This window comes from Sceloporus undulatus, chromosome 4, assembly GCF_019175285.1.
Source record: "Sceloporus undulatus isolate JIND9_A2432 ecotype Alabama chromosome 4, SceUnd_v1.1, whole genome shotgun sequence".
Classification (NCBI taxonomy): Eukaryota; Metazoa; Chordata; class Lepidosauria; order Squamata; family Phrynosomatidae; genus Sceloporus; species Sceloporus undulatus.
Window position 1 is genome coordinate 190040391 of NC_056525.1, and position 24955 is coordinate 190065345.

Genomic DNA, 24955 nt, shown 5'->3' on the forward strand with positions numbered 1-24955 from the left:
GGGGATGCTTTGATTTGGATTTCCTGCATGGCAGAATGGGGCTGGACTGGATGGCCCTTGGGGTCTCTTCCAACTCTGTGATTCTATGACAATTATTTGTGTTAACTTTTTTGTGAAACGGTTTTGTAATTATTAATCTGTAATATAGCAACAGGAGATTACTGTATATACACATACAGTATATAAGTCTAGAAATGCTAATTAAACATTTCTCAAATAAAACCTGGTTTGACGCATACACGCATCCATGTGTATATGTCAGTACATAAGTACATGTATATAGTGTGTGTATAAGTCCAGTCATTTTAGTCAAAAAATTGACCTAAAAAACCTGAGTCAATTTATCCACGGCTCAATGCCAGTACTGTACTCTGCATGACTATTATTTGTTTTTTGACATTTTTAATTTGTTGCCTGCTTTACTTTATTGAACCCTTTCCTGTATTGTTATGTATTATTTATATGTATTATGCTATTACTTCTTAGATTGTACGCCATGGGCAGGTTTACTTTAGCTATTTTATTTTTTGTATGTATGGTGCTGTGTAAATCTACAGCGCTATAGAAATAAAGCATAATAATAATAATTTTAAAAGGACCCATCCCTTGAGGAAAGGCAAGAGTGTAATCTGTCCTGGAAGCACTGATCCCTCCTTACTCTCGTCCATCCAGCCTTTAGTATAAGTGCAAACAGATATGCCTGCTGGAGTTTTGTAACTTCTTTGACATCGTTTTCCTTTGCTTTGTCATTTACATCCTTTGTTACATGCCCCTAAGTTTTATCCTTGACTTATCTGTGGGTCATATCAAAATCCACAATTCCTAAAACCTGTCCTAGACTTATATAAAAGTTAACTTATAGTCAAGTATATACAGTATATGATTATTTTTATTAGTACTGTATGTTTAATTTAATGTCCCTTAATTTTTAAAATCTTGTAATTGCATGGTGTTGTAATGGTCTGAACATTGGACTAAGACTCTGGAGATAAGGGTTCAGTTCTCAGTCACACACTCTCAGCCCCAGAAAACCTTGTGATAGGCTTGCCTTAGGATCACCATAAATTGGAAATGACTTGAAGGCACACAATAGCAACCCATAGTTGCATGCAGCTGCTACTATGGTATATACCATGAAATACAATTCTTGCATTTTTATCCGAGGTGATTTATAAAATATTTATTCTATTTCAGACAGCTTGTATACTTTTATAGATGGAATCTCTGTCTTCTATTCAATTATTCATAGGGCCACAGTGTGGATAATACTAATGAGAACTTGCTAGATTGCAGCTTGAAACTGATACAGTGCGTGATGTCTTGACCTCTTCCTTCCTTCCTTCCTTCCTTCCTTCAGATTTTATGTCCATTTTGTAATATTTGTTATCTCGCCTTAAACAATCTTTAGGAATAGAACAGCTTTTCCGACTGTTGAGCATTCCATGTATGCTATCACTGAGAAATTACAGAGCTCTTTAAAAGTTATACTACTGGACAAAAATTCAGTTTGTCTGAATACTTTTTTAAAGTATTAAATATCAGTTTGCACAGACACACAAACACTAAACTATAAAAAGCTTAAAACTAAAAAGGAAAAATGTTTTTGTTTAAAGAAGTAATATGCAGATTATTTATACTACCTTCTTTGTCAATGTAGCCACCATAACACAATGACTAGCCGTTTAATGAACGATTGCCTGCTGCTTTTGCACCAAACCCGAGATATACACCCATTCTACTTCACCAAAATATTTTGCAATTACTTTGGCCAGTTTGGGGACTTATGTTCATATATCTGCCTGTTTTTAAGACAGATGCAAGCTACTTCTGTTATCAAGAGGTTTTTAAGGCAGAGGCCAGGCAGCTGCCTGGCTGGGATGTTGTAGTTGCATCCCCTATATTGCAAATCCTATATAGAACATGGGGCTGCACTAGGATCGCCATGGTCATCTCCATCTATATCTATGTAGAAAGACTATCTGAAAGACCATTTATCTCCCCATACCAACCTCCAAAAGGCCTAAGATCTACAGAGGATGACTTTTGCTCAGTCCCATCACCATCACAGGCTCACTTGGCGATATCAGAAGAGATAGAGAGCCTTCTCAGTGGTTGTTTCCACCCTCTCAAACTCCCTTCCATGGGAGGCTAGTTTTGATCCAGCTTTCTAATCTATTCTGGCATAATGGAGATTGCTCTCGACAAATATGCACAAAATAGCAGGCTCATATTTCACAAATAACATTTGTGTATGCTGCCATTTTTGTATGTTTTATTTTAAAAGTGAAGGAACGGTAATAAAAATATTTCCATAGCAAATGGAAATTGTTTAAACTAGTGATTAAATAATAAATTCTACACACTATATAAATATTTTCTAGGCAGCCTACACATATGCATCTCTTTTGTGCAACCAGACATCTGCATAGGATTTTAAATAGCAATTCATAGAGTATCCCAGCAAGTACAAGTGCTTACTGTTCTGTTATTCTATTACTTTTATTTTTTGTTATATAATGAAGGCCAAGAGTCACAAAATTTAAGGATATTTATTATTATTACACATTATAGATTAAATAAAAAGAATAAAAAGTTAGGCAGAAATTTCATTTGTGATCATACAAACTATAACATAAACCAAACAATATTAACAGATTATAACATCCCATACATAAGTATCAATGGGTCCAGCCCATTCAAAGCCCTTGTAGAAATAAGGCAAACTGATAGTACAGAGCAAAAGCATTACAATGATTTAGGGTTAAAACAATTATCATGTAATGAGAAATATATACGTGATATGTCTACAAAGAAAGCAAGGTCTCTGTGCATTGAAACTCTACCACTGCTTGAAAAACACAGCCCTTTGTGATTTTTGTCATAATCAAACAGTAGGAAACTGCAAATTGGGAAGTTGTTCTGTCACATGACTCTTTGTACTGATTGAAAAAGGAAGTGATGTGTGCTTATGTCCTTCACCACTGTGGCAAAGAGATATTTTCTGCTGGCATGAAGGATGGCAGGCATGTTCAGTCATCATCTGGAGTAAATTTGGAGGAACATGGATCATAGAGGTCATATTAATGTTCACTATTTTTCTACAAGAGTCTGTGAGTGGAGACTATTTTGCTCTTTCCATACAACCCCCACTATTAATCACCATTTTATCTATCATTGCACAGTACGTGAAACTGTATGTTGATTAATGACTGAAACAATTATTTATTCCAAATAATTTCAAAGAGGAATGTAGCATTACTGACATCAATAGGATATTCCTTAATAAATGTTTTTGATTACATCTTTAGTGCACACAAACTAGGGTTAGCTTGCAGATATATTACAGCCTAGAGCATTCTAGTCACAAGTAGATTTATGAAAAATTGAATTAATATCTCCACTTGTTATCATTACTTGGGAATTTGTTGTCTGTGCAAATTTTCTGAATACATACATCGCAGATAACACTGACAATATGCTGCAGTCACTCTATATTTATTTCATAGGGACATGTTAATATGAGTGTTTAATCTATGAATGTACTCAGGCTATTTAGTCAGAACTATCTCTATATTTGTGAGTCTGAGTGTATATGAAGCAGACAAGTCAACAGCAACTGAGCTTACAAATACATCAAATACATGTTCTATTTAAAGTGAGATTCCAAGGAAAAATATTGCAAAAGAAGAATAACAATGTTAAGTTGTAATCAATGCTGTATACAGGATTTCCAGATTGCATTTTAGGCTTGCTCGACCTTATTCCAGTTGGCCAAAACAGAGCAGATAATGTTACCTATTGATGCAAATATTTTCTAATGTTCTCTGACCCAGCCAAAGAACAAAGTCAAATCCCAACTCATCACCTGAATAGCAAAAAGTGCCCCTGATGCTGGAGATTTTGAACTAACACTGAGCAGGAGCAGGCAGCCATAGCCAGGAACCCACAGAACCATAATCCCTTTTAACAAGTAGTATAACTTGTTGTAGACTACATCAACCTTGTACAAACTGGTACCCTTCAAATGTGTTGTACTGTATCTTCCATCACATACCCATTCAGCCAATGGTCTAGGCGTGATATGAGTTGTAATCCAACACATTTGATGGGAACCAGATTAGGCAAGGCTGGCCTGCTTAATATATACAGTTAGCTTATATCCACCGGGCTCTACAAACCAATTCAGTGGCATATATCTTCCCACTATTTGTGGCAATATCATCATGACATCAACATAACTACTCAGACACAGAGCCAAGTTACTTTCAATTGACTGTTTAGTCCTGTTGTTCTACAGGCCATATTGTTCTTCCCAATGACTAGGAACCACAAGTAGTTGAAGGAAGCACCACAACTTAGAACTACTTTCTTCAAATTCAAGTGAGGAAGACAGTAGATTCAACAGCTTGCAACCAGAGAATAACTGTTCTGCTGTGATCACTCATGCTAGCCTGAGAATGGGAGCTTCAGTTAAACTAAAACCTGCTGTAACAGTCATAGTTATGACACACATTAAACCAAAGAAGGGGAGATAATTTAAGTAACACTAACAGAGTGAGATCATACATGGTCATGAGTGGTGTAAGAGTTCCAGAATTCAACTACAGCTTCCCTCTCATCAGCCCCAGGACTCACTGTCTCCTTGTAGTAGCTCCCCTATAGCCATTTTATGACAGCCAGAGAGATGAGGGTGCAATGGAAGAAGCATCTATCTATGTCCCCATGGGCTGAAACAAACTGGGGACATCTTCTACCAAGATCCACCAGTCTCACCAGATAATGCACTTGGTTTTGTGTGGCTGTGGAAACATAGCCAAATGCTTCTCCAATCCCCCCAGTTTCCATCAGAAATGGAATAGCCATTGGGGGCAGCTATAGTAGCAACACACAGTGAGTGCTGATAGGGACCTTTAGTTTTTAGAGAGGAAGGGAATGTGAACCTCTACAACAACCAAAATACAAACACAATCTATGATTCTAAGTATAAGGTAGAAGAAATATGCTTGCATGTGTCAGTAACAGAAAGGCCGTGTCACATGAAGTGAATGTCAACCCACTGAGGAGAATGGAACAAATAACCTTTCTTTTGGGAAGTAATACTATAAAACAAATATTAGAAGATAGTAGTATCTAGCACTGCTGGGGAAAGCTGCATTTGCTTATGGAATTAAGAAACTCCATTTCTGCCCCAGCCTCCGTGTGCTAAATGAGAAGCCCTCTGCAGTAGGTTTGTGGCAGATGAGAGCGGAAGAAGGTTCCAGTGCTACCACATAATATCATATTGGATTTAACCTAGTTTCAACTTTGAAAATGCTTGAAGGGAAGTTATTGCCTGAGAATAGAAATATAAGCTAAATAAAACTGAGAATGTGGGTTTCTGTTCTGCATTGATTTAGATGTATTAAATCCATCTTAATTGGATTTTAAAGTCATGCAACTTTCACACTACACAATTATGTCATAATTCCTCTTTAACTGTCATGGCAGCACTCTGGCTAAGAATTCTAAATACCACTCCCTAAAGTGCAAACTTCAGAATACCAAAGGATGTTGCCATGGGAATTAAAGTATAATCAGAGTGCTACTATAGTGTGAAGGGTCCCCATGGAATTTTTTGAGGGGTTTACAATCCCCTTGAATGTCCAGTTCTCAAATTCTGGAATGGATTTCTGGCCACTTCCAGTTTTGGCCACTTCCAGATTGAGAGAGAGAGAGAGAGAGAGAGAAAACCGGATTTCCTCTCTCCACTCTAGTGCTGTTCCTGTAATTTGAAGCACACCAGTCATGCCTACAGGAGAATCCAGAACAAATTCATTCCATTAAAATGATGCATATAAGACTAGTGCTTAGAGAGGTGTTCATGTATCTGTCTCTCAGGTCTCAAAACAGAACAAGCCCTGCAGCCCCACCTCATTTCTCTTAATCCTTGTCTCTTGTTTAGACTACTCAGGATTATATGACATGAGAACTGATTTCTGTTAGATTTGAAAAGTCTGACCACCATGCAAGAGTTCAATAATAATAGGCCCAAATACCTTAAAGGCACTAAATCCCACCTGATCTTAGAAGCTAAGAAGGGTCAGCTCTGGTTAGTACTTGGATGGGAGACCGCCAACAAATATCAGGTGCTGTAGGTTGCATTTCAGAAAAAGGAACTGGCAGACGACCTCTGAATATTCCTTACCTAAGAAACCCTATGAAATTCATTGGGTCACTATTAGTCAGCAGGCAACCGGAAGGAACATACATCCATACACAATAATAGCGAACAAAGCACTGAAAAATACAACTCCCTCCCCCCCTTAGCTCTATAGCAAAAATGGAGTTTCAGTGAATGTAGCGTAACTAAATAGCCCTCTTGCCACCATACTGACAAGTTTCAGGGAAGTTTTAGATAGTTTATAAATGCAGATATCATACAACTGGATATGTACTATACTCATTCTTCATCGAAGCAATACTGTACCTTATTATTCAGGTTTAAAATAGACATAACCTAGCATGTAATACATTAAAAGATGACAGATGAATACTGTTTTTATAATTATTTGGACCCAGATTTAAACTTATTATCTACATATTACCACACAGTACGTATAATAAAAACTAGAAGGCATCATGGACTGCCACCAATGTGCAGAATGTTTGTCATTAAGGTTCCAAACCTATGCATGCTTTCCTGAAAGTAAGCCCCATTGAAGACACTAGAACATACTTCTAAATAAACATTCATAGGACTGTGCTGTAATTGTGCAGTCATGCTTTTTCTATGCATATTCTATACTACATTGATGGTAGGCCTTGGTATGTCTCCATTTGAAGGTTCATGCTGGGACTCTTCACTAGAGTTAACATTTGTACAGAATGAGCCCTCAGACAATCCCATAAATTCATTTTTTTAAAAAAAATCATCAAAGAAATACTATTCACTGGTAAAAATTGCTATTTTTCTTATCAATGATTTCTTTGCCAATCTTTCTAGCAGTAATAAAACCAAGTTATGATTGAAGCTATTCCAAGCAGAAAAAGATTTACACGGCATAAAAAGATCATCCCAGCTTCACAACAATAATAGTAATAGGTACAGTAAAGGAGATGTTTATATGGTTATTTGACAGTTTTAACTCCCAAAAGGGAATAGTTTTAGCCATAGGTCACATGACATATCATCTATTCAAAGAAAAGATAATTCCTATGATTCATCAAGAAAGCAATGTTGCTTCTACTTATACACGAGTTGTTTATAGCATTTATTCTGTGGCCTGCCAAACCAGTGCCAAAAACCAAACAGTGCCCTGGAGCAGCACGCCATGCAACATAATGTGCTTTCTGATGGTGACAAAACTGGCTTTCCCTTCCCATTCTCACAAGGAAGAGTTTGCAAGTGGAGTTGACTACAATTTCTAGATTTATACATGAGTATATACAGTATATAAATTTTTGAGTTGCTTCCAATCATATGCTTTTAAACATAGTGTGTGGTTATGCCATTTTTAAAAAGCTTGTGATTTTTAAAATTCTGTAGCATTTACAATCCATCCATTTATAAACTGTTAAGATGAAGTCTTCATCACTGCACTTGTAGTAGTCTGTCAGCCTTTAACTGCTTTAAGAATAATGAATTTAACCTTTCTCAAACTACCTGACACAGTGCATGTTATGTGCACTGTGCAAGGTCTGAAAGCTACCAATATTAAGTGTGTCTGTATTTTTCAAGTTGGAAAGCACTGGCTTTGTACTCCCATTATGGAACATTTTGATCTAGCTCTTAGTTGTATCACTCACACTTATTATCCACAAAGTTGTTCATAAATTCTGCTACATACACTGGCTTCATCTCACAGAAATAACACTAATGTTAGCACTATTTACTTTGTTATGTTCATCCATTTGACCAAATATAGTTGCAAGACTACAGAGTTAGTCTGCAATTCACAAACACCAGTACTGAGTTCTTTTCACTCTATTTTATGTTCTTTCCACTCTATTTTACAGTTTGGAAACAAATAGTTCTTACTGAAGTAACAGAGTGATTTAATACTTCCATCTGCTTGTCTCCAGATATATCACTGGTATCAAATGCCAGCACAATGGCTTGCAATGTCTGGCATGGGCAGAATGGCACTTCCCATTGAATTCTCCCAGTTTCCTCATCCTGACTAGCCCCTTGGGCCCCATCACACAGCATTCCAAAGGATCACTTTATCCTCTGGATTTAGTTTAAGAAATGTAGGCAACTGTAGCAAAGAAAGAGGCAGAAACAGGAAAATATCCTGGGCAAGCAAAGATATATGTATCCATCTCTGAATCCAAGCAAGAATTTCTACAGCAGATTCTTTTAAAGTTGTTTATAACTCCCTTACAAAAAGAGTGCATTTGAATACAGCTGACTGGTCCTTCAATCCTGTCATTCAAACAGAGGTGGGCAGAACAAGTAAATAAATATTATTCATTGCATTAGATGTTCATCACATTAAACCATGCAGAAGAGAAGTACACAACTACTGACAGATACAGATGGTATCATATATCTGCCAGATGGGCTTTAAATGAATATAAGTACTAAAGAAATTCAATAAAATATTCTTTCATTTTATCCCTTTTGGCTTCTGCTGCAGTATCTGTTGTCATTTTTATTATTATAACTTTTATGTTAAATGAAAAGATATCATTTTCATTGCCTTTCATGTAAATATTCCTAATGTATTTTAAAATACTGAGGTTCAATGCCTGTGATTCTTCTTTTCCATTACAGAAGAAATAAAAGCTACAAACTAAAATTATCAGAATTTCATTATTCTTTGTAAAAGATGCTAGAATTTTTTTCTGTTTGGGGCTGGAATACATCTATCTGATCAACAGCTTCTTTAAAGAAAAGGTTATTGTTCTAAAAACAAAGCCACTGAAGCCACATCTAGTAAGAAGAAAAAAAAGATAAAATCATACACGTCCTTCACTTAATTAAAGTACTATACACTGTAATTCCATAAAGGTCAATATAAAATACTGTGTTGTAAACAGAAGAAGAAGGAATTTTGTATAAAATGTACCATTTGCATGACAAATTATTTTAAGACAAAATGTCTATTTAAAACAGCCATTGGTTTAGAAAGATTGCTTTAAAATGTTGATCAAGGTTTTAAACAGTTTGTGGCTAAGGTGAATCATCCATTTTAATTTTGAAGAACTAATTTGAAGATCTTTTTCCTAATGTCCCCACTGATAGTACTGATGTTATTGCTTTTAGACAAGATGTCCTGTCACTTTGTTTCTGAAGTCTGTTGCTCAATAAATAAGCAAATTATGTCATGTTATTTTCAAGTAAATCAAACCAAGTAGGTTTTAACAGCATCGCCTAGTCATCTGTGTAGTCTGCTTTCCAAGTTTGATTGTTCCATTGTTGCCATTTTCATGTGTTTCCAAGGGTGGAATCTGTCGACCTAAAATTTTAAAAAAACAAAACATAACCTGTCATTCAAAGCCTTGTATGTTCTTTAGATGTAATACAGAATATGCATAAAAACAATTTCTTAAGGCAGTGCTTCTTGGGCTATCTGATGTGGAATAGCAAATAGTTTTTTTCCATGTGCCATGGACCAGCACCATATTTGTGTCCATTGGCTAAAACTGTTTTCTTCCTGGAAATCTGTGCCAGATTGGCAGCCAATGGCTCAGAGACTGGGACTAGTCCAGGGACCACCACTTTTAGTGGCACTGTCCTAAGGAATAAATTGCAGATTGGGAGAGGATTGCTAAAGGGGAAACAATGTTGGTTTATGGTTATGCCAGTGGTTAAATCCACTCCTCACATCATGAACCTGATACAAAACAGAATCTCTCTCCCCACAACTGCTCTGATCTTAAAACAAACAAACCAAATCTTTACAGTTCCTATTCATTGATCTTCCATATTTTTTAGTTTGATAGTTTCTACAATGCACATCCAGAACACCTTCTTCAGATCTCCTGCATGTCAGGCTTTATACATGCACAGGGAATCACTGGGAAAATTGGTGTTTCTAAATAGTTATCACTAAGAACTACTTTAGTACATGCTCACACATGAACTGTAAGCTATACAGCAACGGACAATACATTTAATACCATTTTTCACAAAAACATCTTATGTTACTCATAAACATTTAGCAATTTCATCAGAAAAGCTCAGGATCAATAATACAAGGCCATTTCATTTTTGTAGGAACAAAAAAGGAAAGCATTTGATTTAAGAGAAGAGCTAAGGCACTTACAAATTAATTCATGTGCCAAACAGCATGGAAATGCAAGTGAAGCCATGCACCTTAACCTCTACACCACTGAAGAAACAATGATTTTTGCAACCTCTGCACCACTTAAGAAGCAAAGATCTTTTGCAGTCTCACATACTGTGCCCATTTACAAAGCAGATTCTTTTCAGTCACACTTTACCTTAGTCTTTCAGTGCAAATCCTTCCTTTGCTGACTGGGGCAATAGAGATACTGTGGTCAATGGTATGTCATTGCTCAGTTTTTAGATTCCAAAGTCTAATTATGCTTTGAGGGCTTGGGGGAGTGTACACAGCTATAATTAACAATATAATCCTAGGGCAGTCAATTTTAGTAGCTCATATATTTATACTTTAATTATAATTTTCTGATTATAACCACAAAAATAGTGCATTATGTCAAACAGCACACAACTCACTGACCATTCAAGTAGACTGCCACAAGGAATACAACATTTATTGACAATATAGAACAGATAGAACACAGCTAGCCTTGTGGCTCATAGGGTTTGCCTGTAAGATATCACAACATCAGTACTAGTTCCCATCCTAAGAGGGCACTAGCCATAATACTGGGGGATGTAGGTTCCAGAAAGCCTCAAGGAAAGACTTTATGAGAAGAATGAACTGTGATGATCCTGACAGTGGGGAAAAGTACAGATATTTCTGTTAGGTATAATCTAATCAATGGCACTTGAAGGCCTTTTTTTGCCCAATGAGTCAAAAATCATACCAAGGCCAGCTCCAGAGTTCAACAAGTACACTATGAACTTAGTCCATTTAGCATGGTAAAGAGTTGTGTGTGTAGAGTTTCCTTGCTGCTTGTATCATTTTGCTTGTATCCACAAGGTACAAAGATCCAGATGCTGAACTCCATCCTGGCTGGATGATTTGGTAGGCATTAACAGTTATTCCTCAACAGTAGGAGGAAAGGGACAAACCAATGTTTTGTTTTTTTGTCACTATGGTATTAATAAAATACAATTTACTTTGTGTCATTTTTGATGAGTTTCTGGGGATCAAGGGAAACAGTAGAAAGGCATATAGTAGAAGGATCATTTGTAAGTCCAGGAATACATTGTCCAACATGATGCTGTTTCTGTGGTTCCTGGAGCAAAATTTTCAATGCTGGGTACTGTGTGGTGGGGCAAAGAGATCTTTCCTTAAGGCAGGTCCTTAATGTGGCCTCAGTCATTGAAAAGGAGGTAAACCACGGTATTTGGCAATACACCTGTCCCAGTGTTTAATAGTTAGCTAAGGAGGGTGCTTGAACAGGTACCTCTTTATGTAAAATACAACTGTCTGTGATGATTTGGACCATGCAGGAGAGTTAAGACTGCTTGAGTGTATTTAGGGCTTTTAGAATGGCCAGCAGCTACAGTACAGTGGACCCTTGGTATCCACTGAGATAATAATAATAATAATAATAATAATAATAATAATAATAATAATTTGTATACCGCCCCTGGCAAACCAATCCGGGCGGTTAACAACAGTAAAATATAAAATATGACAATTAAAAACACTTTATCCCTCTCCCCCTTAAGACAGTATTAAACAGTATAACATATTAAAACACAATATCAATGCATAAAACAACAATTAAAAACTAAAAACTTGATTTGGTTCCAGGACCCTCTGTGGATAAGTGAATGCTTCAATCCCATTAAATACAATGGCATAGTGAAATGCTGTCCCTTATATAAAATAGCAAAATCAAGCTATGCTATTTGGCATTTTTATCTTTTTGGAATATTTTCAAGTCATGGATGCTTGAATCCATGAATAAAAACAGCCATGGATATGGAGAGCTGGCTGTACATCAATGTGAAGATGCTATTCTGTCGGTGACATCTACAGAGGACTATAAGAGTATTCAGATGTGCCCCCACACTCATGTTGGGATAGATTCATAGATAGGTCAATGATGAGCAGCAGAATTTGAAAAAGAAGCCCTGCTAAAAGATTGTTTTGATTCACCCACCAATGAAGAGACAGAATTCAAAGATAAAGCCATATTAGTCTGGAAAATCAGTGAGCAAAAGGATCTTGAAGCACCTTTGAAACTAACCAAAAGATAGATGGTAGCATGAGCTTTCATAGACTTAAACCTATTTTCTCAGTTTGATCTGGTGATAATGATTGTGAGGAGAGAGGGACAGCTATTCACCTGTCTGGCTTGTGCCTTGGTCATTATTTCTATGGGTCTCTGAGCAGTTGGTGTCATTCACAAATACTGACTTCTGCAGTGTGGTGATGGGGAGATTAGGTAGGAATGGGGGGGATTAGTCCTATCTTCTATAATCACAGCTGAATCAGCAAAAGGTACCAGGGGTGGATGAGTAGCTGGTCTCAGTGTGGTGGAATAGCTTCCATCTTGGTAGCATCTGATTCCAGATGAAGGGGGTTGAGCCTAGTGTGGACAGTATGTAGTGTGTAGGTCAGTCCCTGAATATTTCCAGTAAATCTGTCTGTAGGAGTAGATGGGAACTAGTGATCGATCGTTGTTTGGAAATTGACAGTAACAGTACAGAAAACTTGACATTGACCAGTGCCTGGGAGATCCAACATGGACTTATCCTCTAATGAGGGAACTAGGCTTCTAGAATCTTACCTTTGGAATATGAAGCCACAGACTAGATATTATCCTCTTGGACAGTTTGGAACTGATGATCATTAAATAGAAGCTGTCATTGGAGATCCTGGTGCTGAACGTCTTCCTCTTCAAGCTATAAATATTGCTGAACCTCCAGCTTTGAGACTGGAGCATCAGAGGTAATGGAGGATCTATTTGCTACAGTATCAAGGTTGGAGCTGGTTCTCAAATTTGAGACTGAGATAAAGATGATAGATGACAGTAGTACAGGGTTTTGCAGCCATACTGGAATTCATGAAGAATCTAGAGGTCTACACTTGCCATCCTTATCCCTCCCACTCTCCCTGTTGTCCCTCTTGTTGAGTCAAAATCTATTATGCATGAAGCCCAAATGCCCCAGTGTTAGAGGAGTATGCTGGGTCTACCTGGGTATAGAGGTTGGTATCAAAGCATAACTGATTCCAAAAGAACTACCAACCCTATGTTTAGTCATCAAGGACTTCCAGCTCTGAGTTTGGGCAAACAAGTGCCATGGAAGAGGAATGCTGTAAACAACTGACAAATATGGTTTTATTGCCTCCTCAAGGTACCTTGATTATGGAGCACTTGAATCATGACTTTTTGGCAGTGCTTACACATCACTGTATGTGTCTAACTAAGTTGAAAAAGAAGAAATGAGAGGAAAAATCAAGGAACTGGAATATACAAAAAACTGAAACAAGACCCGACCAACAAAATCACCAGGAAAATGAGCACCTTGATCAAAAACTTCTCCATTCAACCAACCATATGCCAATTTTATCTACCACCAAGACTATGGACTTCCGAAGATCCATAAGGACTCCATTCCACTCTGACCCATAGTGAGTGCCATTGGATCCCTCACATATAACTTGGCCAAGTTTCTGGCCACACAATTACAAACCCATATAGGGAAACTCCCTCCACTACATCAAGAATTCAGCTCACTTCACAGAAAAAATCAACAACCTCGAACTCAAACCTGGAGACATGCTAATCAGCTTTGATGTGGTCTTCTTGTTCAGCAAAGTCCCCATAATGGACACCATGGTACGCATCTGACAAATTTTTCTGGAAGATATCACAGCCCCAGTTCAAACATTGCCTCACAATAAGCTACTTCCAGTGGGACAATGGATTCTATAAGAAGAGAAATGGGGTAGCCATGGGAAGCCCTCTGATATGATGGCAAACCTTTACATGGAACACTTTGAAAAGCAAGCCCTGGAAACAGAACCAAAAAGCCTACAACATGCTTCTGATATGTGGACAACACTTTCACCATCTGGAGCCATGGAGAACTGACTGTGTTTTTGAAACATCTGAACAACATCCACCCAAACATCCAATTCACAATGGAAAAAGAAAAGGAAATGTTAGGAAGGATCGAATTAGGGGAATTTAATTAGCTCAAATTTATGAGAGGCGTGTCCTAACAACGCATGCAGTGGATCGTGTCCCTATGTCCAACCCCAAGAAACAGAGGCTCCAATGCCAATGAGTTGCAATTAAAATAAAACATTTATTAAAGCCACACAACAAAGGGATCACACACGCACACACACATTCAATGCTAAAGCAAGGGAGGGGGAGAGTTTGGGAGTAGAGGAGAAAGGATAGAGGCACCGTTGAATAATTACCTTAGGAGTCTTCTCCAAAGCGACGGATGTGAGACATGGTGGATGGTGAACAGGGCCGCGGGGAATGGGGAAAGCAAGCGGCGACCGTGGTGGCTAGGAACTGAGTTCCAGGAAAAGCTAACTTAGAGGCCTGAGAGAGACAGTGAGCATTGGCTTAGCTCAAGTGATTTCAGCGGAGCCCAAGGCTCAGAGAACTCAAGCCTGGAGCAGCAGCTCAGCAAGCAAGGTTTTGAGGTTTGGAACTTCAGCTCAACAAGCCCAATGAGGGCAGAAATCTCGGTACTATTTATACTGCGAAACATATCCTCAGGCTATGGCTTCCTGATGAACAAAGATCTTGATGGCTATCTTTTGTCTAAGTCTAAAGTTAAACAATGGATACACAAAGGAAAGGTCTGACACCTTTCAGGGGAGACAAATACCTAGATGGCAGAGCTGTTTAAGACAATCACTTGCTCAATAGGAGAGAGGCAACTTCTTTGTCCTCTTCTCTTTGGGTTGCCTGTGAAACTTGTAGGGCAACTCCCAGAACTGGTTTCTTAAGGTTTAAATCTACCTTTTCCTATGACCAAGCCTAGCAGGACTGGCTGGCTATGTAGTCAGCTCGCTTTTAGGGTAATGGCAGCTTGAAATGGGCTCAATCAGGGGTCATGATTTTTGATCGCTTGGCACCCAAAATTTATATAAAACCAAACTCGGTAACAGAAGGAACATTGCCGTTCTTGGATGTCCTGGTTATCTACTAAGCGAACCAACAGTTGGGCCACACAGTATACAGAAAACCTACACACAGATATCTGCACAAGAACTCCAATCATCACCCTGGACAAAAAGGAGCACAATAAAAACACTGGTAAACCAGGCAAAAAGGATCTTCCTGGAAGATGAACTGAAGTACTTAGACTGAGTCCTACAGGCTAATGGGTACTCCAGCTCAGACATCAGAAGGGCTGCCAGACTCAGAAAAATCCAGAGGAGTGAAGACAAGCAACCACCCATAGGGAAGTTATTTTTACCATATATCAAAGGAATCAAAGACAGAATAGGGAAACCGGTGAGGAAATACAACCTCCAAATTGTCTACAAACCGACCAAGAAAATCCAGCAAATGCTGTGCTCAGCGAAGGCAGGAGATACCCTCTCACAGCCATAGGAGTTTACCGCTTACAGTGCAGCTGTGGACAAATCTACATAGGGACCACCAAACTCAGTGTTCAAACATGCATCAAGGAATACAAGAGACACTGCAGACTGGGTCAGCCAGAAAAATCAGCAGTAGTAGAATACGTTATAAACCATCCTGGGCATAAAATGCTGTTTGAAAACACTGAAATTCTGGACCATGTCAATAACTATCAGGTCAGAATGCACATGCAAGCCATTGGAATCCATAAACACTTGGATAACTTTGACAGGAATGAAGAAACTCTTAAAGTAAACCAAGTTTGGCTACCAGTCCTGAAAAACACCAACATCAAGGCCCAGCAAATGCAAATGAAAACCACCCAAGGTGAGGGGGGGATTTCCCTAGCAGGCAATAGACCATTAATTAAACAGACACTCTGAGGCCTTGCCATTCAACGACAGAACAATACACAGATTAACATGCAAATTGCTTCCTCTCAACCAACAGTATATATACCCCACTCTCTTCCATGCCAGCATTCTCTGAAGATGCCAGCCACAGCTGCTGGTGGAACATCAGGAATAAACTCTTCTATAACACAGCCTCATAGCCCCCAAAACCCACAAAAAACTATGAATGCCAGCCATGAAAGCCTCCGACTTAACTCTGATTTTAAATTAAACCCTATGGAAAAATGATTATATGAGATCCTATTAATGACAGAACTGTATTAAACAGATGAACCAAAATATTAGAACAACACAATGAGTTTTGTTAGCTACTAATGAAATTAAAGGAGACCAAATTGTAGCAAACATTTGTAGTTTGACTTCACACAGCATCCATTCATATCTGAAATAAAGGTTTGGAATTCATAAGTTCCTTAGCTCCCGCCAGGGAGAGACAATTGAAGGTGGAAAGAGAAGTGAGATATCTACGTATGTCACATAGGGGTTGTAAAGAGGGAAAGAAAAAAGATAACAGATTTAAAAAGCATTTAAGTTCAAGTTCATGAAAGTGATACTTTTTAAAATGCAGATTCTGAACCTAGCTGTTGCAGCTATGGGCAGACTAAAGGAAACTGAGGGAATTGATGGGAACCCCATTTTGTCATTGCATACTAGATTGGCAGGCCTCTCATCAAAATGTTGTATGTTCCAAGACTGGCTCTTCACAGGTGCAGGGTGTATGAGACATAGGCGGGTTACAGACGGGCAAAAAGGGATGTACTCATGACGTCATGAAGGTAGAGCCTTCAGACGGGCTTTAATAATAATAATAATAATTTTTATTTATAGACCGCTATTCCGCAATGATCATAGCGGTGTACAGTAAAATTGCAATACATTACAAAAAATTGCAAGGCCTCTCTCCCCCTCAAGATGGTGGTTGGAAGAGGGCTCTTTTTCTTCCAGGCCAGGTCTCTCTCCCCCTCAAGATGGTGGTTGGAGGAGGGTTCTTTGTCTTCCAGGCCAGGCCTCTCTCTCCCTCAAGATGGTGGTTGGAGGAGGGCTCTTTGTCTTCCAGGCCAGGCCTCTCTCCCCCTCAAGATGGTGGTTGGAGGAGTGCTCTTTGTCTTCCAGGCCAGGCCTATCTCCCCCTCAAGATGGTGGTTGGAGGAGGGCTCTTTGTCTTCCAGGCCAGGCCTCTCTCCCCCACAAGATGGTGGTTGGAGGAGGGTTCTTTGCTTTACCTGAATGCCGTCATGAACACGCCCCCTGCACGCCCCAAGCGGGAAGAAGCGGCATTAAAAAGGTGCTGCTTTTTTCCGCTTCTTTTCTGTTTGATGCGTACCTGCGCAGCTCCGTCTGTAAGCCCCTGCACCGATACGTCAGAATTGCTACGCCGCAAATATAAGTTGCCGGTTTAAAAGCTCCGTGTCAGCTGCGTCGCATAATGGGTCGGGGTCCGGGACATGCGTGGTTTGCAGTCAAGCTTTAATTGCAACGTCCGCTGCCATGGAGCTGTGGAAGCTGAGGCACAGCTGCGGCGCATTTTAAGCCTCGTAACCCTAACCCTAGAGCCACTTGTGCGCATGCGTTGCTAGAACCGCGGGAAGTTGTAACTTTTGCCGGCGGATGTTTTGGTTGTAGAAAGTGAAAAGGGAAAGTTTGGGATTTAAAGTGACCCCCTACACACATTCTTGCGCCATTCTCACCTGGGAAAGGGCACAGTTCGGCTGCTCCTGGCACAGCTGTGTGGCGGCTCCCCTTTGCCACCAGGCAGGATGGCTCAGCCATCCACCAGCACCCCAAAAAAAGGCAGGGGGACGTCTTGGTCTCATACTGAGAAGGCTGACATTATAGCTATATGGTCCCAGAAACTGGAGTAACTGCAGAAACTGGAGCAGTCCTACCTGAATGCTGACACATATCGAGAAGTGGAAGAAGCCATGAGAGCTGCTGCACCGGTACACCAGAATTGCTACGCTGCTAATTTAAGTTGCCCATTTAAAAGCTCCGTCGCATAGTGAGTTGGGGTCTTGGAACATGCGCAGTTTGCAGTCAGGCTTTAATTGCAACGTCCGCTGCCATGCAGCTGTGGAAGCTGAGGCACAGCTGCGGCGCATTTTAAGCCTCGTAACCCTAACCCTAACCCTAACCCTAGAGCAACATGTACGCATGCGCTGCTTGGAAAGTTTGGACTTTAAAGTGCACCCCTAGACACATTCCTCTGCCATTTTCACCTAACAATAAAAAACGCTAAAACTGTAAATATTTACATATGTACAAGGGAGGTGAGGGGAGATGGCAGGGGGACAGCGGTGGCAGCGGAGACAGCTGTGGCTGCGCATTGCAGATTCAGCAGGAGCGCGGGGACCAAAGGAGAGGAGGCATCTATGATGCTGCTGACACTGGCAAAGTGCAAGCGGACAAGGATGCCAACACCAGCTGATCACCAGCTGGCAGGAGACCACCATTGTTTTAAAGGGGCTTGGGTGCTTTAAATGTGCCCATAGGCTTTCTGCCGCCGCCGCTTAGCCCTGCGCAGCTGCGCATTCGCCAGCCGGCAAAGGAAAAAAAAAAAGAGACCCCGGAGCTTGAATGTGCCCAAGACCTTTTGATGCCCTCTAAACTTGCCCCCAAAGGCAAAGGGCAACTACAGGGGGCCTGGGCCTGGGATCAAGGGGCAGGGAGCACTGACAAGGCACTAGGTCCCATGATGTCCCATAAAGACATCATTTCGCCTCCCAGGACATGTGTTCCCTCCCAGCCCTATCTACTCTATTCTACCCTTCCTGTTCTCTCCTCCCACCATGCCTGGCTCACTGGTCCCCAAACCAGCAATCTCCAAACTCTGTCCTTCCAGGCGTTTGGACTTCATCTCCCAGAATCCCCAGCCACCTTGCCCTGTGGTCTGGGATTCTGGGAGATGAAGTCCAAACACCTGGAAGGACAGAGTTTGGACATTGCTACCTCACACCACTCCTGCCTAGCTTTAAAGTCACAGGGAAAAAGTTTAAAGGGGCTTGGGCGCTTTAAATGCGCAGACAGGCTTTCTGCCGCCGCTGCTTAGCGCTGCAGCTGCGAAGCTGCGCACTTCTCATGCGGCAAAAGAAAAAAAGCCGCGGTTTGGGCCGCCCGTGAGGAAGCTGCCTCTCTTTTTGCAGCGTCCTCCGAGGCGGCGGTATGGAAGCTACGGGTCCGAAACGGACCCAGGTAAGACGTCTTCACTGCCCCCCGTGTGGAAGCTCCAACACCTGAAGCACGCCCCCGGGGCGGGCCGTCTGGAGGCTCCGCATTCAGCTGAATACACCACCAAGACGTCCTCCCCTGCCCGTCTGTAACCCGCCATAGAGACTATGAAGAACCAATTAAGGGAAAGTGTGTTTTCCAAACATGCAGCTGATGGGGAGAAGCCATTTAAATCCTGGGAATACAGTAGCAGTGCACTCGTTCATTAGACACTGTTTCCTGTAATCAGGCCAAATTTAATGAATCACAGATAGCTGTAATAGATACTCAGGTGAAATTATATTTTATTATTCAAGTCAGCACCAGCTCTTTAGAGAAGATAAAAACTGCTCAGCTCACTCTCTTCTAAGGCAGACTGAGTGTGAGCTTTATTCACTGACCTATAATGATTGATAGTGCCTTCTTGTCAGACTTGTCTAATTTCATATGTCAGCATCTGCCACTGATTCCAGTGTCCCCCTCCCTCCTCCCCCTGGGAAACCATATCCTTTTTCATGTTCTTTGCCAGCATAAGCTCCCTAGATGTCAATGATGTTTCAAATGGCAAAGCACTTTCAAGACATGCTTTTGACTAATATGTAAATGACTTAATATGCTCCCTGCAATGATCTGAAAATGCAATTCAGCCCTCAAAAATCCTCATACTTATATTTTTAAATGACAAACAGGATTTGGCCTTTTTGGGCTATATTTTTTTAATCACAGAAGCAGAAAACTGCTTGTCCAAATCCTCCATGATAATAGACAGATCACCCATGCACTAAATCAGGTAATCCATGCCCACACTTCACCTTTGACAAGAAAAGAGGAGGTATGCCACATAACTGTACAAGGAGAATAAATAGCTATAGGCAGCGCAAACAAGAGGGGTGAAGCCACACATTATTGGCTAGGAAGAAGAATAGACTGGCACCTTCATTCCCCTCTCTGTAACTTCACTTGAACTGCTCAGCAGCAGCAGGGCTTGCATCTAAATTTGCCTGAGCATATACCAGAAATTGGCACAATTGTGGAATGAAAAAATATATAGGTTCTCTTTTGGCTTCCCTTCTTCCTTCCTAATAATCAGAGAAAGGAAAATGAGGTCAAGAAGAAACAAATAAGAGAATGCAACATTGTGTCCCTTGTGTAAAGAGCTACAGTATTTCTATCTGGAAACCATACTTGCTGAATATTGGTGTATCACCATGAGTATTTGCAAGCTGGTGGCAGTCACCACAGTCACTATTCTAATGTTTATCATAAATCAGAAAGCATTTAAATGACTAAATAAGAAGCCAGTGTCTTGCAGTAATAAGAGTAGACAAGGAATTTAAGTCTCAAATTCCTGCTTAGCAGAAATCTCACTTGGTAGCCTTAGCCAAGTACTCTCTCACAGGCTAGCCCAACTCCAAGGATTTACTGACTGTGGAAGCCCTTGAAGGAATATAAATGTATCAAATATAATAATAAATAAGTAGCACACATTTCAGCCCAAGAAAAATGTAGGCAACTATTTTTGGTTGCTATATCAATGTCATTAAGGATTACAGCCATAAGGCTGCTCACACATATTAAATTATCTCTTCTCAGCAGCAGCCTAAAAATAATGTAATATTGGTAGATTTATTTAGTTAGAGGTGGTACAGTTAGATGTAAAACAGCAGCTGCAAAACCTTTACAATGTCCCTATCGTAAAACTGGTTGTATAGCACAAGAGAATGGATATGGAAGCAGAACTTGGAAGTAGCTCTTTACAGATAGCAAGTTACTTGTAGTTAGGGTGTTTGCATAATGAAGATGTAATTCACAGAGAATTTTTTTATTTATATATTTATTTATACTCATGCTTTTACTGCTTTTGTAATTATGGAACTGTAGTAAATGGTAGAGGAGAAATATGACATGTATTGGCTTGTGCTCTATTGTGGGTTTTAAGGCAACAACAAGGAAGACAGGAAGAAAGTGTGTTTTGTTCCACAAGCCAACGGATTAAAATATTCAGATGGCTTTTAAAATGTCATTAAAATTAACCAATTAAATCTGAGAAAAAGTGAATAAGTTACCTTTGTTTAACAATTACAACTATAGTGGTAACCACTAGGAGCTGGTACTACAGCTTTATGTAATTACAGTACTTTTCCAATGTACTTTTCAAAGCCCTGCATGGAAGTTTTGAATATTAATAAAATAAATAAAACTTTTATTTATATGCCGCCTCTCTGCCAGCGGCAATTGATATTCAACTAAAGTCTATAGCAGGACACATTATGCACGCCATTGGTGGCTCAAGTGCATTCCTGCCCAGAATATGGAGTCTGGATTAAATGACTCTCAGCTTCACCATCTTCTTGACTACACAAGTATATTTATAAATTTAAAGATGCTATCTTTCAGATAATTCTAGTTCACATGAGAAACATACATATTATTTTTCTTATCCTATAACTTCATGCACTCATATCATCTAAAAATTATTAGACACTAAGTATACTCTTAGAAACAGTTTCAGTTGTCTTCTAACTCCTTTTCTTCTCTTCTACATAAAAAGCATAATGGGCTAAAATTATTTAGCAAGGACTTGCAAAAGACTAAACAATCACAGTACAAACAGTACAAACACAAATACATAAATACAAGTTACGTCTTTACTTACTGATTCCTTGAAAAAGTTCTTCAATGTTAATTGCATTTTTGGCACTTGTCTCAACAACAATTGCACCTATAGTTTCTCCATATTCTTTGGCATCTTTCATAGGTACCTCCCTAAAATAAAGTTCCACATGTTAAACTGCTGCACATATAAACATGTTACCATTCAGGAGGCCACTCTTCCAATTACATCCCCATCCTCCAATAACTGAAGTATCATTAGATATTCCATATGATACAGAATTTGTTTCCCAAATGATTTAAACATGGAGTTTATCCCAGTTTTGTTCTTTTAAAATTAACACAAAAGTAAAAATATTAGACATGGAATTCATCAGGAACATACTGCTAAAAATTACTTGGGAAATATTTTTTTTTAAAATGTGACTGTTATGATGAACCTCAGACAGCCTGATAGACTTTTCTGCACAGTTGTAAAACAACACAGATTGCAGAATGGACCCCAGCACTGAATCTGCCTTTTTGCTTCACTACTAGGACTTCATTCTGAATTGTCCAACCTAAAACAACATTAGGCATAACAATATTCCTTACAGAAAAGGTAATTAGTACAAGTATTTAAAGTATTGTTTTTGAAGCAAGAGAGTATTTTAAAATGTTATAACCCGAATGAACAGTTTCATACTGTTGCTGGTTAGCATGTCATGTTTCAATACAACTCTTAACATTGAGAGCTTACCCTCATATATGGTTATTTTCCTAAAGCAAGTATGGTTTTGTCCTAATGTATAAAGCATAATCTGCCTAGACTTTCCATTGCACTTTATATGTCACAAAATGTATGCATTATTGTGGGCCTGGGCACAGTGGGAGCCCAACAAAATGTATGCACAGTGGGAGCCCTACAAGCACAACTGGAGAGAAAATGTCTACAACACTTATTGGTTAGTAAGTGCTGGCATGGCATGAGGCACAGATCTAGGTATCAGACAACCTGTCTGTCATCCAATAAAACGCTTCCTGACCAGTTTGCTGGGGAATGCTTCTGACAAATGATATCTGGAATCACGTGGATGCACAGCTATAGTGTGAATCCCTGTGACCTGGGAGTGAGGCATATTTCCGGATCTCTGGACCTCAAGTCACTTAAGGTGATCCCTGCTGGAGCACAGGACATTGTTGGACCTTTTTCCCCCCAAGGGAGTGAAACCTTCAGTGTCAAGGTCCAATGGAGAGCTACTCCCACCCCAGCGTTCTGTGATAGGTTCTGTATCCCCAAAACTGCAAAAACTTTGCAGCCCATCTTTGGGACCTAGGATGCCTGGAGTTGTAACACAGCTTGCAAATGAGGTTCCAGATGAGCCAGAGCCTTTGTTTCTCTTCTTAGAGGCAAATGAATTGTAAAATATGAAGTTGCATTGAGGGTAAGATATGCAGAGGTCCATAACAAGACACACTGACCATAACGCTGGTCTTTGAATGACAATAATATAGCCAGAATTTAGCCAGTCAAACATGAGAAGTGTGTGAGGGATTCTACTAAATGGTTCTATAAACTTTTGGGTAAGGTAAGTTTTAAATATGTATTCTAATACAGTGATAATCAAAGTGGTAGATCATGGACTGGTGCCAGTCTACAAGCTAATGACTGCCATCCCATGGCAGGTTTCCACGAAAAAGAAACAATTGTCAACATGCATAAATATGGTGCCAGTCCCTAGCATGCTGAGAAAAAATCCCACTGGCGCCACCCAACAATTACTGAAAAACACTGTTCTAGTACATGTATTGACACATCCACATCATCATTTCAGACAGAGTATCAGGGCATACAAATTGTTTTTATTCCATATGTTATGGATTTGTCCTTCTAGTATTCAGTTCAAACATTTTGCCATATCCTATCATTTGTCATTCTAAGGCCCAAAACATTATAGTCGCCCCTCCTTTCTCGCGGACTTGGGATATGTGTTCTTGAATATGCACAGAGGGGCAATCTCCATTATTGTCAATGGGGCACGCCCCCACAGCATACAGTCCCCATGTGCTCACAGAGGTACGCCCCATTCAAGCCTATGGTTGCAGTTTGAAACTGAATCTCCTCACCAGCCAATCTTGATTTAATCAAGCAAATGTCAATTTGATCTACCTATGAGGCTTGAATACATGCGAGTCTCCATTTTCACGGGCGGTACAGAACAGATCCCCCAAAAAACAGAGAATCAACTACAGTAACTCTTAAATCTTTAAAAAGCAACTCTTTGGCCTGTTACAGACTGCCAAAATAAAGCTGCTTTGGGTCTCTTTGGAGGCATGCTATTTAAATGATGCATGCATCCTAAGAATCTGGAAGCTGCACCAAAGCTGCACTCCAGTGCTTAGGAATGGAGTGTGGCTTTGGCGTGACCTCCTGACTCTTAGGAACCATGCATCATTTAAGTAGCATGCCTCCAAAGAGACCCGAAGCAGCTTTATTTTGGCAGTCTGTAACAGGCCTTTGTTTTCCCATTTCTCAATCAGTTGTTTTAAAAATACACTGGAAAGCAGAAACATGAGACATAGCACAAATCAACACTTGAATCATGTGATATCCCTCTTCCATGCCACCATAGGCATAGAAGGTAACTATAATATTTGAAAAAGTGGTTTCATATAAACCACTACATTTCAGTTTCAGCCAACTATTTGTAACATAGGGACAATTATACTGATTCTGACGTGGTCTGTAAACTGTTATTAAAAATGGTGAAATATGGTAGAAAGGGGACTTTTTTATACAGTTGGTGACAAATACTATTACTATACCTGTATTTAAAATTATAGGGGCCAAAATGCCCTAAAAATACCACATTGTGGAAACTAAACAGAGTCTGCTCTAGCTAGTACAGTGGTCCCTTGCCTTATGCGGGAGATCTGCTCCAGACCCCACTGTGTACGGCAAGTTATGCCTATGCTCGAGTTTCATTGAGAATGGTGTGGGGCTTTCAGCATAAGCTGAAAGCCATGTAAAAGGCACCCGC

General features: G+C 39.8%; 1 protein-coding gene across 1 annotated transcript in view; it reads right to left on the reverse strand.

The window, feature by feature from the left end:
• Positions 1-2533: 2533 nt before the first annotated feature.
• Positions 2534-24955, reverse strand: part of RAB31 (RAB31, member RAS oncogene family) — a 68475-nt gene continuing 46053 nt past the window's right edge. Inside the window, exons 6-7 of the mRNA XM_042463110.1 lie at positions 21979-22088; positions 2534-9440 (exon numbers count right to left, since the gene is read on the reverse strand). Of these exons, the coding sequence (XP_042319044.1) occupies positions 9343-9440; positions 21979-22088 (208 nt within the window). The 3' untranslated portion in view covers positions 2534-9342. The remainder of the gene's footprint in view (positions 9441-21978; positions 22089-24955) is intronic.